This window comes from Fundulus heteroclitus, chromosome 21, assembly GCF_011125445.2.
Source record: "Fundulus heteroclitus isolate FHET01 chromosome 21, MU-UCD_Fhet_4.1, whole genome shotgun sequence".
Classification (NCBI taxonomy): domain Eukaryota; kingdom Metazoa; phylum Chordata; class Actinopteri; order Cyprinodontiformes; family Fundulidae; genus Fundulus; species Fundulus heteroclitus.
Window position 1 is genome coordinate 13422707 of NC_046381.1, and position 16830 is coordinate 13439536.

The 16830-nt window shown below is 39.0% G+C and overlaps 2 protein-coding genes across 2 annotated transcripts in view; both read left to right on the forward strand.

The window, feature by feature from the left end:
- The first annotated feature begins 10515 nt into the window (after positions 1 to 10515).
- Positions 10516 to 16830, forward strand: part of LOC118556969 — a 9397-nt gene continuing 3082 nt past the window's right edge. The window contains exons 1-6 of the mRNA XM_036125745.1: positions 10516 to 10591; positions 10811 to 10976; positions 11083 to 11170; positions 11267 to 11623; positions 13136 to 13214; positions 16776 to 16813. Of these exons, the coding sequence (XP_035981638.1) occupies positions 10855 to 10976; positions 11083 to 11170; positions 11267 to 11623; positions 13136 to 13214; positions 16776 to 16813 (684 nt within the window). The 5' untranslated portion in view covers positions 10516 to 10591; positions 10811 to 10854. The remainder of the gene's footprint in view (positions 10592 to 10810; positions 10977 to 11082; positions 11171 to 11266; positions 11624 to 13135; positions 13215 to 16775; positions 16814 to 16830) is intronic.
- Positions 13776 to 16830, forward strand: part of LOC105938405 (xin actin-binding repeat-containing protein 1) — a 37257-nt gene continuing 34202 nt past the window's right edge. The window contains exon 1 of the mRNA XM_036124853.1: positions 13776 to 13933. The gene's annotated coding sequence lies outside the window, so the exon portion shown is untranslated. The remainder of the gene's footprint in view (positions 13934 to 16830) is intronic.

The following is a 16830-nucleotide window of genomic DNA, read 5'->3' on the forward strand; positions in this document are numbered from 1 at the left end:
AAACACACCTGCAGAAAAGCATGTAGAGTACACACAATGTTCTGCTCCCCGCCGCTTGTCATGCTTTTCCCCAGGAAAGGGTAGGGGCCGGTCTTCTAGCAAATGAAAGCCATGTGTTAAGAGAAGCTGACAGCGTGTTCCTGAACTTTGTGAGCTGGAAACAGAACGCTTTCCTTGTGACACATCGATTCCCCACTTATATCCCTCGGAGAGGCACGCATCAAATCGCAAATACTTGGTATTGTTTACTTTGCTCCACTGTTCCCTGAAACATTATAGCCTGAGTGAACTGCCACATCCAATTAGAATACCGAAGGAAGAAACTAGATGTGGTCTGACTAAGAACATCAAAGCATGTGTTTTTTTTTTTTAGTTGGAGACACAAACCAGGACCTCTTATTATGATCCATCCATTCATTATCTATGCCCACTTATTCACGCAGGGTCGCAGGGGGCTGGTGACTATCTCAAGCAGTCATTGGGTGAGAGGCAGGTTACACCCTGGACAGGATGCCAGTCCATCACAGGGCAACATAGAGACACCAACCCTGCCCACGCACACTCACACCCGAGGGCGATTTAGAGAGACCAATTAATCTAACAGTCATGTTTATGGACCATAGGCACAACAGGAGAACATGCAAACTCCATGCAGAAAGACTGTGCAGCCCATTATTATTATCATTAGTAGTAGTAGAGGTAGTAGAATATATACAGTGCCTTGCTCAGATGATGAATTTAACAGTGCTCTGTGAGATGTTCAAAGCTTGAGATATTGCTTTGTAATGTAACCCTGCTTTAAACTTCTCAACAACCTTATCCCCAACATGTTTGTTGTGTTCCTGCCATGATCTCCACTGTTTGGGTTTTGTTTTTCTGTCGTTCCTTGGCATTTATTTATGGTCATTTTAGTCTTGCCATGTTTATTTTTATGCGTTTGTATTTAGTTTCCTGTGTTCTGCTCTATGTGTGTTCTAGTATATTCTCTTAGGATGGTATTTGTCACATGCAACACGCCGGCATCCTCTGTCTTTCTCCACACCTTCCTCAGCATATAAGCCCTCTGCTGGTCGTCGTTCCTCGCTGGACTCTGTGCCCGTCACCGTGTCCGTTACTTCTCCGTGTTGCTGCCTGTTTCTCTCTCCAAGAAACAGGACAGAGAAATCTTAGCCTCCTGCCATGTTGTAATTTTTGTCTTTGATATTGTTAAATCCTTCACCTCATCCAACCTTCCTGTCTGCTCTTGGGTTCTACTCCAAATCCTCACGATTAGACAGTTCCTTGGTCTCCATGATGCTATTTCTACACTAATGTGCTCTAATAAACTTCTGAGGCCTCAACAAAACATGTGAATGTATACTGGGATTAAAGAACACACAGCTAGACTCTTGTTTTTGAACAAGGTTGACCTCTGGAGGCAATGGTTGAACTGGATTTGGGGAAAAACAGAATAGAGACCCCGTCGGATTACCATTATAGAGTAAGGACTCTTTAGAAGTGTGTCAGTGGTCACCATTAAAGTGCTGTCCAAATAGTGCAGTCAGTAAGGAAGGAGGTAGGAAAAGTAGCCTTTATGCTAGTTTTGTCTAAGAACCCCGTGACATCCCTTACCGGTGCTAAGAAGCCTTAAGGTATCCCATAATCCTTTGCGTGATATGACGTATCAGCACAGCTCCCTAAGGGAAATCAATGAAAATGTCTGGTGAACAGAGAACACGCACGTTGTAGTTAATTTTCTGAAGGCCGTAGGCCCGGATCTGACCCGCATCATCTATGAGTGTTTCACGTAATAACATCGGAGATAAAGGCTGTCCGAAATCGGCACAACGGTCCGAAGCTCCTTTTCTACCCACACTAGAGTTCTTACTGTTGACCCCGTGAAAGGTTAGAGAGCAGGAGCTAGGAACAGGAGCTAGGAACAGGAGCTAGGAGCTATTATTAAGGGTGTTCGGATGGAGCCGAAGGGTGCATGCCACACTTTTGATATTTTTATTAAGAAAGATTTTGGTCTATAAAATTCTAATAAACATAGAAAAGTTTGTGGTTTTATTGTGACAAAAAGAAACCATGGGTTTGAATACTTGTAGAAGAGACTGGCTGACTTGATATCCCAAGTAAGTTGCTTCTTGTACAAATTAAAAGTGGTCACGTTTTATTCTAAACCTTGGCTTCTGCCCAGTTCTCCTCAGACTTGGCTGAAGGATAAACACATGCACCTTTATCGCACCCCTTGCACTTTACTCCCACTCATTCTTCCTGTCCTCTGCAATTTAAAGAACACGCCACGTGGAGAAAGATTCATAAACTGAAACGAAACGACAATGAGGCATTTTCTTAAATCTATGCCTTTAAGCATTTGACACTGCTTACTGAGTATACTGTATAACAAACTTCAAATGATTTATTCATCTTTTATTAATGTTTTTTTTTCCCCACTTCACATGCCTTTTCTCATGCTTCTGTCTGGATTATGAATGATTATTCAGCAAAACTGTGACAGCCAACGTCTTTGCAAATTGTATGTTTCATCCTGCAAGTTCAGGTAAAAGAGCAACACTGAAACCTCGCTGTCAGATACTGACTCTGCAACCACAATATCCTCTGAAACTTTCACATGCACATGCAGCTGTGCATGTAAATGTGTTCACTGAATGATAAAAGTCATGATAAAAATGTTGACCTAAAGTCCCAGATCCATTCTGCAGTATTCAGTACTTATTCAACCACAAATTGGTTAGTAACTTAAAAGTTATTAGACGTATTTATAAGTCTGAGTGACTAATAACCTAACAAAAATCTAGATGCATTTTAATTATACAGTGCCGACGTGCAAACATATTCATAGCTTATGAACAATTTTTCACATCCCAACCACAAATCTTAATGTATTTAATCAAGATTTTATGTTGAAGAACAACACAGTAAGGTGGTGAAGCGGATAGAAAAAGACAAATTATTTCAATACATTTTGCAAAAATAATCGGAAGTGTGCCCACTTTAATCTAACGCCTCTAAATAAAATGTCTTGCAATAAGTTATCATCAAAATTGACCTTATTACAAAATAAAATCTGCAATTGCCACTATAAAACATGGTGGTGGTGGCATCATGCTGTGGGGATAATCGCTTCCTGACAAGCCAGCTGTAAAATGTAACACCATGTGTGTGTTAGCCCAGTCAAAGTTTAGGCCATGTTTGGCTTCTGATACTTCTGCATAAAATCCAGTAAAGCCAGTTGACTTCAAAACTCACGTAATTAGTAAATACAATTCACCTTGACCACAGCAGAAACATGGTGGCACCATCATGCCGTGTGGAGGTTTACTAGCAGGAACACGACTCTAAACATAAAGCCAGATCTACAAATTAATTATGAAGGCGTTTTGATGTGTTAGAGTCACCCGGTCAAAGTCTGAACCCTGTTTACTCACCGAGTTCTCAGAGCAACAGGTTGCATCGGCTTTTATTTAGTGGTATTAGGCAAGGCAAGGCAAGGCAAATTTATTTATATAGCACAATTCAGTACAAGACAAAACAAAGTGCTTTACATGATTAAGATATAGCAAAATAATAAAATGTAGATAGAAAATAGAATGAAAGCAATTAGGGATAGAATGTAGTAACAAAAAAGAACATTAAAAACAGTAAAACTGTTTAACTAGAACAACACTGCTTATTACCATAAATGTTGCTACATATAAATGGACACCACACTTTTCAGATATTTATTCATAAAAAAAATTATTTAAATTTCTGTGTAAGTCTCTCACACGAAATCCCAAGAAAATACATTTCATTTTGTCATCATTGTGTCACCAAATGTAAAAACTGTTCAAATTCAGAATATTTTTGAATGCGCCTACCATGTTTTGTATACATGTCGTAAACTCTCCTCATCTCGTGCTGTTTTGGATTCAGACGCGGAGCGCTTGCAGTTACGTCAGCGCCTCATCTTGTGTAACGATTCCAACAAAAAAACAAAGGAGTGGAGCTTTTTGTAAATGACCGTGTTGGGGTTAGCGCGAAATATTTGGAAGCTGTTGAGTCATTCCTGACAAAGAAAAAAATGACTAAATATGTAACAGTCATGAGGTGAACACATGCTAGACTAAAACGGGGAAAAGGTGAGCAATAGAGTTCCAGCTAAAGCAGTAACCTGTGCAGGTTAACATACTATGTGGCCTTCCAGAAAATTAGTTATAAATAGATAACTTATTTCTCAATGTGCCAAAACTAATGAGAAGCCAAGCTACAGACAACCTGTGAGCAGAACCCTCTTCTGAACGCTGTTTAAAGGCTTCAGCGCTAAATTACTCAATGAATCATGTTTTTTCTTCCACATTCACAAACACCAAGTCTGTTTCTTTCTTCTATTTTTTTTCCCCTTCATCAGACATGCTCTGAACGATCAGCGCCTAGATCATCTCAGCATCACCTTTAGCGGCGGCGTGAAACATGCGCGCGCACAAACACGAGCGTGCGCGCTGCTGCTGCTGAGTCAGGCGGCCACTGTCCGCGCATGTGTCACGAACCATGCGCGCTACCTCATGACTGCTGGCTTTGTGAGTTGTGTTTCTGCCACTCGCCTGCATCACATGTTGTGAATGACCTCCCCCGTTTTGCTTTCTATATTACTTTAAAATGTTGAAAAAAGACACAAAGGAGGCAGCTTTTAAACGCCTCGTAAAATATTCACCTCATGATTTATGTTTTACATTTCTCCCTGCATCTAAAACTCTGCAGTTTGAAAGACGTCGCCTTCTGAACTATGCCCAGCAGCAAAAACAACAACGTTATCTTCCTGGACTATCATGTCTCTGCACTGGCTGCTCGGTGTTCTGGGTTATTTTGGTAACTTTTAAAGAACATAATTTGGCCTTGGACAGCCTGAGCATAATGTTCCCACATAACCCCAATGTGGTTTCAAAACACAAAGCTGCTTTGTGATGGTCTGTATCGCCCCCTGCTGGGAGGGGAAAGGAGGCCATCCCTCCTCATTGTTATTCGCTCAAGAAAGGGATCCTCATGCAGGGAGCATAAACACGCCAGTGTTTTCTGTGCTTTCCTTTATGCCGCGCTTTATAATCTGGGAGTCACATCTACAGCTATTTACGTCACCCTCAGACTAACCACTAACCTCCTTTTTAAACACAAGACTGTTGTAAATGCAGACAAGGCCAGTAAAGTCCCTGTCCCCCCCTTTATAATGGTGCCCAATTTACAGTCATACACAGCATATTGCATATTCCCTTTCATCTCACCAGCCCCTCAGAGACAGAGACGGGAGCTGGTTTGAGAAGCATGAGGAGGGGCAGGAGAATGGAGGAGGAGGAGGAGGAGGAGGAGGAGGAGGAGGAGGAGGAGGAGGAGGAGGAGGAGGGAGGGGAAGCAGCCAGGCTGAATCTCTTAGTTTTTGCCCCAGGGGTGTGTGCTGCTACTACTGCTGCTGCTGTACTGCCCCTCTTTGTCTGAAGACTGATTAACAGCAACAGCAACAACAACAACAAAAAAAAGACCAAATGAAAGGAAATGCGTATATTATGCCAAGGACAAAAGAAAAGAGATGTACCTACAATGCCGGCAATGCTTTAGTTGATTATCCTCAACAACAACAACAGCAATAATAAAAAAATCTTAATTAGAAATGTAAAATGTTAACTGAATCGTGTTCTGTTGGAAATCAATTTAAAAAAATTCAATTTAAAAAGGTTATGATCAACAAGATGAAATGAAATTATGCCAATGTGTTAATTTTAAGGGTGTTCTACTGCCCCCAGATGGCAAAAGAAACCAAAGTGAAAGGTTTGTTTCATCAAAGTGAGTGATATTGCCAATCAGACGACGCAGGTGATGAGAAAAAGACAGTACTTGCATGCAGAGTCACTAGTGCAGCATTTAGTTCCTATACTCCACTTATCTGGAACAAACTTCCAGAAAACTGTAAAAGTGCTGAAAGCCTGAGTTCCTTTAAATCAAGATTAAAAACACATTTGTTTAGGATTGCCTTCAACGGTTCTAGTTAAACTGTTTTACTGTAACACTCTTATTTTAAGTTTGTAGTCCAACTGTTAATATCTGATTTTAGTTTCCATTTTCCCATGTTTTATTTTATTAAATTTTTTCTACTGTATTCCTAGTTGCTTCTATTCTCTTTTTTTCCTTATATTTTAATCATGTAAAGCACTTTGCATTGTCTTTGTACTGCATTATGCTATAGAAATAAATTCGCCTTGCCTTGCCTAGTGGCTTGTTTGGTTCATGGTGATGTCTTCAGCTGGATCTAGGTAGACCTATTTACATAAACTGGGTATAAAAAGGACACATAACCGCTTTTTCCCCACACATTGAATCATGCTAAACGTTTCCAGTTTTTGCTCAGTTAAGGTTTGAGAAAATATTACTTTATGTTACACGGAAGAAGTCAGATGTTTACATATGCAACTAAACAATATGGGAAAGCCCCAAAGATGAACGTTGCTAAAAATGTAATTCACATTTTGATAATGGATTGTGCAGAGTACAGAGGGGCTGTATGATGATTTCATCACGCTTCCAGCAAAGGACGGTCAAGAATCTTGAGAAAGGATATCCAAAACATTTGACCTAGTCATACCATTTAAAGCAGGGGTGTCAAACATTGTCCCGCCGAACAATTGTTGCTAAATGCATTATCATTATAAAAAAAAAAAAAAAAAAAATCCCAGTGTCCTGTCTGGCAATGTGTCAATAAGATGCCACAAAGAGCTCATCAGATTTGACTTTCACAAGTGGACAAGATAAAAGGAAGAGAATGATAAAACAATTATTGAAAAAAACATGTACTTTGTTTAATTGAAAATATGCAGTTCCTATATTGTCCACGAGGGGCGCTGTGTTTTAATTAGCAGATTAAGCTTCAGGTGTGGGAAAAATTCAAATCATTTCTTAATTTTTATCTGTTTGATGTATTTTGTCATGCAGGACAGTGTTTTTAAGTTCCAAAAAATGTGAATAAATGTTTTTCAAAATTGTATAATCACTGTGATCAGTTCTTATGCATAATGCACAAGTAAATGTTTAACTGAGTAAAAGTATTGTTGAAATTGCACATACTTTTCTTAAAAACGCTGAGGTTATTCATAAATTATTGTGTAAAAGTGAAATTAACTTAATATAAAAATCAACAAGTCCACATTTATTAGTTCTATTTAATCTTGCAATGAGTTTACTTGTGTGGCCCTCTTGAGATCAGATTAAGCTGTATGCGGCCCCTCAACCAAAATGAGTTTGACACCCCTGATTTAAAGTATCAAGGAAATAAATGTAAAAAGAAAGTAGTAGAACAAGCTGTAAACCGAAAAAAAAATAGCAAAGAGGAATAATTTTGTTAATCCTACCCAACCTAAAACAATTCAATTAGGTTTACTTATGTAGCACCAATTCACAAGCCACTTGACAAAAAAAAAACACATTTTAAAGGCAAAAACTATTGTTTTCATTGGAAATGATAGCAAACAGGCAGCAGTGAAGTGACATCTTTCTTGTCCTGACACAGATTACCTGATGTTCCAGGATATCTGAATTTACATCTGATATCAGCTGTATAAATATAAAATTAATGAGCTTAAATTTTCTTAACTATTTGTTAGTTGGTATTACCATTGTCCACAAGATGAGGAGGCAGACCTCTGTGCTGTTTTCATTTCACCCCTCAGGGTAAAGAGCTCCTGGATTTCCACAGTGGAGACAAACTTCCTCAACAAGTCTTCATCCTGGCTCCTTGCAGCAACACACTCGGACATCTGTAGTGCATTTTTGGAAGGAGGAACCCTTTGAGAAGCAATTTAAAGTGTCAAGTCTAGTAAAAGAAACCTACTTGGAAGAAGTGAAACTGAGACCTTTTTCGTTTAACATGTTTTCAGATCTACTTTTTGCCTCCAGCAGCAATGGTTCATTAGTAAGAAGAAACAAGGATATAGAGAAGGATGTCAACTGTTTTGATTTTAGACAGAATCATAAAGACGCATAATCATCCCAAACTGTTTTTGGGAAGCCAATGTGAGGATTTCATGGATTTTTAAGGTCCTAACAGATTAATTCACAATATCTGAGCTAAATGAAAGAACACCATTGGTTGTATTTAAAAGGCAACACCCAAAAGACACTGCTTTGTTGAGATTAAAATCTAAAGAAAGTAATCAAAATATTATTATATTTTGATTATATATAAGTATTGTATAAACAGCTTGGGAACCTCTGAGGCAAACACTGTATGCCTCAGAGTTTTTTTTTTTTGTGAATGCAGACGTTTGTTAGATGCACACATAAATTTCATCATCACAATTTCAAAGGAAATTGAGAAATAAATCTAAAAACTGAACGTTACATTAGTGTTTTCTAAAGGTTGAAACTTGTAGTTAAGCAAACAATTATTCACATCCCTTTATGTTTATAGTAAGTTTTCAGTTTTACCAACATCTGTTCTGACCTGAAGTGATAGTAAAATTCAGCCAGCACCTGAAGATAAGGGTGAAGCCACAAAGGTGGTCAGCAATTATATTTATTCAACAGATTACAAAATGCGTTCCCAATGAGGCAAATTTTTTAGATCAAAAGTGCATTTTGAACATAACCTTTAATCAGGTAGTAAACGTGCTTTTCTGCAAACGCACATTTCTTTTGTCTTTGTTTCTTTCTTTTTCTGTAAAACCTTAAATGTGTTTTCATTAGCTGTAAGTGGAAAATAATCATAATAGAAATAAAGTCTTGAAAACATCCGTGTGTAATCACTCTATATAATGTGATTTACTTACCGAGTTGAGTTACTGAAATAAACTTTTCAATACATTTAAAAATTATTCTCCATCTTTATATGAGTCTGGGCTGAATCACTTTTTGCTTTCTTTCTTGGGGGGAGGGGGGGAAACAACCACACACAGAGCATTTTTGAGAGTTTTATTGAAGGTTTGATGGATAGTGGAGGATGAGAACCAGAGTCTTTTACCGGGATGGAGCAGGTGGAAGGCGCAGGCAGGAGCAGGCAGGAGCAGGCAGGAGCAGGCGGACCGGAGGAAGATGGAGGACCGTGGGTGAGCCTTGGGGCGGGACCCAGGCTGGCAGGTGAGCTTCGGAGTGAGGTCCGAACGGTGCTTAAAGGGATTCAAGCTGGTCCAGAGGAGCTACGAGGGAAGACACGGGAAGGGAGTCGTCTGTGTAGGTAGACGAGACGAACCGGCAGGGAGGAGGAGACTGAGGTGAGTTTATAAAGGAGAGCTGACAGGTGGATAGTGTCCGGGCTGAATGAGACAGCAGGTGGAGATGATCTAGAAGAGAGGAATCAGGGTTGTATGGGAGGAGGAAGGAGCCAGGAAATGTTCAGGGTGCAGCAGGCAAAACTGCACCCTGACAAAAACTAGCTGTTCCTTTGTTATTGAGGAAAAGATAAATAAATGCATCTATTGATAGAAGCTAAGCCATCTCTTTTATGATGTTGCAATTTTTGAGTTTTTACTGTTTCCGAATGAGATTTATTGGCCAAGATTGTGATCAAAAGCAAATAAAATGGAAAGCACTCATGCAGCATAGACAAGTATAATTATATAAACTTTGGGTTAAATAAAAGAAAGGAGCAAAAGAAAACTATGTACATTCATGTGCATACAGGGGTAGTGTAGTCTGTTTATTTTTCATGTCCACTCTGGGTGTAAGGTGGTCATTTTGTTCATTAGGGAGACCGCCTGGGAGAAGAAGCTGTCTCTGTGAAGGTAAAAGTCCAAGTAGTTTGTGTCAAGGATATGCGGGGTCTACAGAGATGTTAGCTGCCCATTTCCTGACCCTAGACCTCTACAAGTCTAGGGTCAGACGGAAAATTTTGGGGGTTTTTTTGTTTGTTTTTTGTGGTGAGAAGGAGCAGCTCGTCCGTTTTGCTGGTAGTGGTCAGTAGCCAGATGGATAGACGGGAGCAAAGCCTGGATTCCAAAAAAACTATTTTGAATTAAATGTTTATTTAGTCAATTATGAGGGATATGAGGTAAGACGGGGGATTATATAAAGCTGATTTTTGTTTGTATTGCCTGATGACAACTGAACACCATCTAGTGATGCAAATGCAACGCATCACTTTTACACTGAACTGTGAGCTCCTTTTATGTGGTGTCGTAATAAATCTGTAACCGAAGAGCTTTTGTCAATCAGTAACGGACTGAATGTCACCATAAAAACTAACTCTTTTGGCTCAGTTCTGCTTCTCAACATTTCAAATGTTTGCTTTTGTTGCTAGGTGTCCGGTTTTTAGTTTCTGACGCTGAATGCACCCAACTGCCCTATGCAGTGGGGAATTATTTGTATTATTATTATTATTATTTTTATCATAGGCATTTTTTGTGCTATGCATATATTCAAGTCTGCACAAGTTTGTGTTACAACATTTATCGATTTACAGAGTGCCCTACCGTTTTCAGCTCAACGATCTGATCTAAGCAGGTAGAGGCAATAAGGAAGTGAAAGAACTTTGCTCCAAAAAACACCTTTCATCATGTGCAGGTCTTGTGATGCTGTGCAAGTATCTCTGTCTGGTTGTTGCGGGGAACGGGCACTACAGGAGCTCTGTAAGGTAACTATTCATTGAACATATCCTCTGGGATAGTGTTAGATATTACGGTGTTGTCTCTTTAATTTTGATTATTAATGTAAGAATATGCAGTTTCTATAAAATTCAAGTTCAAATGCGTACTGACGGTGCTAAGCTGGGAAAGTAAGCTACCTGCAGAAACTCTGATGCAAAAGAATACAGTGTTTTGATAAAAACCTTATATTTCTTTTGCATGATGAGTGATTGATTAAAGTTGGGAAGATTTGTCTTGCTTCGACTCAACTATGGAATGGGATCTGAGGCGCAGCCAGTCACTGAGGAGTCTCTCCTCACAATCTGACAAGGCGAGCTGGACAGGCGCAGGACTTCAGGACAGGTCCATATCTGTGTCCCAGTTAGTGGCCAGGTATGAAAAGCATCTCCATTCCCACCGTTTTCTGTCTCTGTGATAATCTAACATGCAATGAAATATTTAAAAAAGCCTTTTAAATGTCGTATTGGTGTATTATTAGGTATCAAACTACTGTCAAAAAAAGCACATTGAGTCAAGCTACATCAGAGAACAATGTTGAAGGAAAGACAAAGAAAGCACTGAATGAGGTAAACCTGTTCATCAAGCAATTGTGCATTTGGGAAAATAATTAATAATCAGTCACGTCCAAACTGTTGTTTCTTGTGAATATCGTTTTTTTTCAGATGACGCCGTCTCAAGTGCGAGACAGGGAGAGCCATCTGGAGTCTCTGCTAAAGAGAAACGAAGAGCGAGAACGAGCTCGCTCCAAAGCCCCGCTGACCCGCAGCAGATCGGTGGGCTGCGTCCAAAACAGCGGCGGCTCCATAGAGGCCCTGAAGGCTCTCTTTGAGTCCAAGGCTACGGCGCCACTGAAACCGAAGAGCGGTTATGGATCTGGGAATGTAGCGTTAAGTTGCACGGCGAACACCCCAGTGCTGAATGCAGAGGCTGAGGATGTGCAGAGTGCTGCAGAGGAGCAGATAAAACCTGCTGAAACTAAAGCTAAAAGGGAGCCAAAAGACGATTATCTGACTCAAAAGGTAAATGCTATCACTTGTATTATTCTACATTGCAAAATACAAGTATTTTGTTTCAAAAGTGGTACGACTGAAACCATTCTTTTTTTTTAAATATACTGTCACAAATATACTTAGGTTACTTTTATTTTTCTGGTTTAGGTTTGTTTATGGGACTATGCTTAGCATTTTAGGAGTTGCTAAGCATATATGCTTTTTTGTATGCAAAGGTTTTACTTTTTAGTTGTTTTTGTTACTGTAACGCTGTAATAATTTGGTACCCTAATCACCCAAATCTTTACCTCCCTCTACAGTGTTTTTTAGTTGTTGTTTTTTTTTTAAGTCAGGTTGATCCACCTAATAATATTACTTCCAGTCAGAAGAATTTGATAATTTAAAACAGAGGTCTGCAAGCATTTTTGCCCTCAATCCAACTAAATAGATCTCAGCTAGAGCCGCTAATGTTACATTTTCTTCTTAGGGCTTTTATCTGTTGAGAATTATAAATGAGAAAAGCACATACTTTCCAACCTAATGACAAGAAAAATAGATCTAAAAGCATTACTGGTACTTTTAGTGTCATTCTGTTGTGGAAATGAAATGCAATGAAAAAAAAACTTATAAAACCTTCACTTGTTAAATATCCATATTTAAAGGGAGCATTTGGTTGAGCCATTGTTAAGGGTCCAAAGAGCCACTTGAGCCTCTGGAGCCGCAGGTTGCAGAGCCCTGCTTTAAAAGATTACACAATACTAAATCTGCAGGGGTGGGAACGATTTGGGTCTTGACTGTATTTTCATTTATATTTTTATGCACGGTCACCTTTTATTAAAAGGCTGAATGATCCAAAAAGAATCAAAACATAAAAGAGAAGAAGGTGCTGCAGGTTCTTTGACTGACATGGTAGATTTCAATTAAACTCAAGATGATGGAATGACAAGAATAGTCCTAGAAGAGCATCAAAATACATGCTGTCAGTGTGCATTTGTATACTACATTACAGTCATCAAAGCCAAGAACTCCAGATGTTTTAACAGGGCGAAAACAAAAATCTATATTTCTTCCCCTTGACTTGCTGATGGCTGATCAGAGCAGATCAAGTGAAAGTTGACCGATTCTGATCTTGGGGTCGATTAATTGGTGCAACTCTACTTGAAACAGCAAAAGCAAAGAGGCTTTAATCGGACGCAACCGGACTTTGGCTCAGTTTTTCTGAAACACCTATCCAGGAGACTTTATCAGTTCTGGCAGCTCACACTGTTTTTAATCACTTTTCCAATCCTGAATCTTTCAATCATATCGTCCACTCAAAGCTAATTCTGCACCAACAACTCATTTGGTTGCCCCGAAAATCTAACATTGTGCTTTGGAGATGAAAAAGCCAAGACACAGCTCCTTAAACGCTAATGCACAGGTGAATTAAAGCTGTTTAGTGACCGGCTGCACTTTTTTTTGACACATTTGCAGATGCACAAAGTGACTCCAAGTCCACTTATTAGCAGTGGAGCATTGATGCGTTCTTATTTCTCTCTCCAGGTGGTGAATCTGACCCAGACAGAGAGTAGAAAAACGATAGCTGGCATTGATTTCGAAAGGCTTGCAGCATTGGAAGCTGGTGAGTTGCACATAAAATCTTTTCGATAAGATTTATCGAAATTTGGCCCCATAAACAAACCACCATCTCCAGTTCGGTAAATATGGAAATCAGTAAAATGTTCCAAGCGTTTTACGCCTAATAGAGCAGTCGAGGTCAAAGTTGTTCTGCTTCACTAATCACGCGTCAGATTGAGGATGGCAAGACTGGTCGGCAATAAAAGCAAAAAGCTCAGCAAAAACGTACATATGACTCTAATTAAACTGTACGAGTGAAATCAAAGTTCAAAATCCAGCTGATAAGAAAGAGCTCGGGTCTCGCATTGTTTCATCGTGAACTGTGGGCGTGTTTCGACTCCATTTAACTAATCAACTGAGATTTAAAAAAGGAAAAAAAACTCCATTTTGAACCAGTGGATGTTATCTATAAATGAAGACAATTCCAGATATCCATGTTGCAGTGACTCTGCAAAAGCTGTGATTGACTCAACCGTGTGTGGAAAAGAGGGGGCCGCCGAGAGTGGGACAGAAATAGCTGCCAGGCAACAGGTCCTGAATAAGTATAGGAGGGTGAAACGGTCAGCTGTCTCCAGGACGGACGACCCAGATCCAAGGAGCGACAGAGACAGGCCGACGCTTTCTCACGGGATACAAAACAATAATAAATATAAAGGATTTTATACAGATTTTTAAAAAAAAAAGGAATTTAGGACCAAAGACATCAGAACCCATTCACACTCTGTGAGTATAAATCTGGATTTTGCCTCCTTGCTACTGCTAACAGACATTCTTGTAACCTTTTAAAGCATTTTTGTTGAATAGATATCCATGCATTCTGCAGACATTTTTAAGAATTTTTTCTTGGACATTGTCTGCTACAGGTTAGAGAAAAGATTTCTGTGTGTTAGGCCACTCAAATCTGACCTGTGTGTTTGACTTCTGGAAGCAATTGCTTCTACTGGATTACATTTAAAAGTACCAGAGGGGAGATGACTGAATACAGTTGCAAGCTACCCTTATCCCATGTTTATTACCTTTAAAATATCAATATTCTGTGTCATTTCCTTGCTACATCAGAGAAATAAGCTGATTTAAGCTGGTTTGTCACATACAGAGACAGTAAATACACGATTTAACAGGCAAAAATTTGGGGGGGGGGGGGGGGGAATGAAAAAGTGATGTGAATATATTTGCAAGATACAGTATAACACTAAGAACTGCTCCCAAACTCAAGGAAGGAACGTGTGACGATTTCAGAAATAACAGAACCAGTTTTAAACTGGACGTTTCTCCCAGCAACGCATCTGCTGCTCAGAGTCTGTTAGCTAAATGTTTAAAAGCAACTAAATTAACACACTTTGACATAAAATTGTATTTTAGCCAGAGCAAAATAATTTTCTAATGAAAACAGTTCAATTCAGTTTATTGACAGATGATGCATGTTTCCAGTCCTGCGTCAGATGAGACATCATTTTCAGATCCAATTCAACTGCTACAGTGTTTTATTTTTGCATTAAACTATTCATTTGTCCTATCATTCTTTTTTTAAACCGCAGTGCTGAATATAAAATCCAAAGCAACACTTTTCAGGACCTTCAAAAAGCCTCTTTAACGATTATTGGAAAGTCTGACTCCTTTGATATTAAACATCTTTATTGTCACAGGAGCATACATTCCAGTGAAATTTTGTCCCCAGCATTTAACCCACCCCTCTGGGCTGGGCAGCAGCCCACCGTTGCCCAGCCCCTTAGGGAGCAGTGGGCTGCCACTGTGAAGCACTTGGGGAGCATTCTGGGGTTAAGGGTCTTGCTCAGGGACCCAGAGTGGTAGTCTGTGGGAATTGAACCCAGAATCTCCAGGAGACACGTGCAATGCTCTAACCACTAGGTCACCACTCCCCCAGACAGACTTTTAAAGTAAAAGATAAAGAAATGTGGCTTAAAATGTTTGCACAGCGCTCACAAAAGGACAATAGGGACTAGTATGCTACTCACAGTTAAGTCCAAAGTTATTCATTCCCATTGCAGACTTAACATTTAATTTGTTCTTCCTCATCTTCCTTGTGAGGATAATAAACCAATGAAAAGAAGCGTTAATTATCATGTAGTATTTGCTTTTCTGGAGATGTTGTATTTATACCCTTCTTATGCAAAAGCATTAATTGGCATTTCAGCCTCTTGATTTTAGACAAGCGTTCTGCATGTTTCCACTGATATTTTGACAGTTATGTTCAGATTGGAAGTTGGGAAGGTTGGAGAGTCTCCTTGACATGATCCCACTTTTTACTGTAAACATTTTTTTTTTCTAATTGGTTATGCTAAAACTGATTCTGGACTCGAATGTACATTTAGTGTCCTTCATATATATATATATTTGCATCTGTGGGTCAGTTTTGGCAAGAAGACTTTTTTTCTTTTAGCCATTTTCTTTATTTCAAACCTGTAAACATTAACAGTCCTAACCTTTTGTTTTAACACATTATATAGTTCTTTCTAACATGTTTTAAAAGAAGGAAAGGTAATCTAACATGTATCCTCAGCCCATTTTATTGGTAGATCACAGCCATCACCATCTACAATAACTCTTTGAAGAATCCTGTATAGTATGAGTGAGAACAACATTTAATTTCCCTTTGGTGATTAATAAAGTATATTTGAATTTAATTGAATTACTTATGTTCCCCATACAGATAAGCACAAATCTGCCTTCACTTTTATTACAAATTTTTGCGAGTGGCTCTAAGAAATGGCCATCTCTCACACATCTTATCTGTACCCCAGCCAGGACAACAAGAAGTCAGGGATTAATAACTGAAAAAAAAAAAAAAAAAAAAAAAATATATATATATATATATATATATATATATATATATATATATATATATATATATATATTCAAAATAAAAACAATGTCAGTGATAATTTGGGGGCGATTTTTTTGAGGCCTAATATTGTGGCACCATATAAATAAAATAAATCAACAAAATTTCCTAACAATGATTCTTTCCTTCCATAATAAATAAATGTCTTCAAATGAAAGTTGGACTTTTCTAAAGTTATCTGTGTTAGCTTAAGATTTGCCATTAAATATGCCTTTAAAAAAATGTATTCACCTTTAGCAGGGATGTCATTAAAAGGGTAAGGTTCTGTATCAATACTTCAATTTAACCTCAGTAGTGTTTGTTTTGTTTAGCAAAAGGTTCATTTACTACTGTTTTTTGTCTGCACTCCTACCCATGTTTAGCTTCAGCTGCAGGGATACACCCGTGCTTAAACTGTCAGTATGTGTAGCAACTGGAGTCAGGTGTCTTTCCTGCTTCGCCACAAGCATACATTTATAAACTCAGCCGCATGACAGCTGGTAAATATCAAGGTCAGGAAGCCCTCTGAGCAGGAACCCAAATTAGCACCTGTGGTGACGTAAACATTAACATGGGAGAATTAAGCAATATTCCATTACCAGATGACCAGCGTTTAAATTTCTCCTTTGTCAATTGCATCTCGTTGTACTTTGTGTGAGGGGAAGAACGGCCTGCTACGTGTGTTTTAAAGTTTTAAGCTTATGCCTTTGACTGTCTCTGCAGATGAAAAGAGGAGGTCCAGCTGGAGACTTCAGAGACACGTTCTTTCATCCAAACC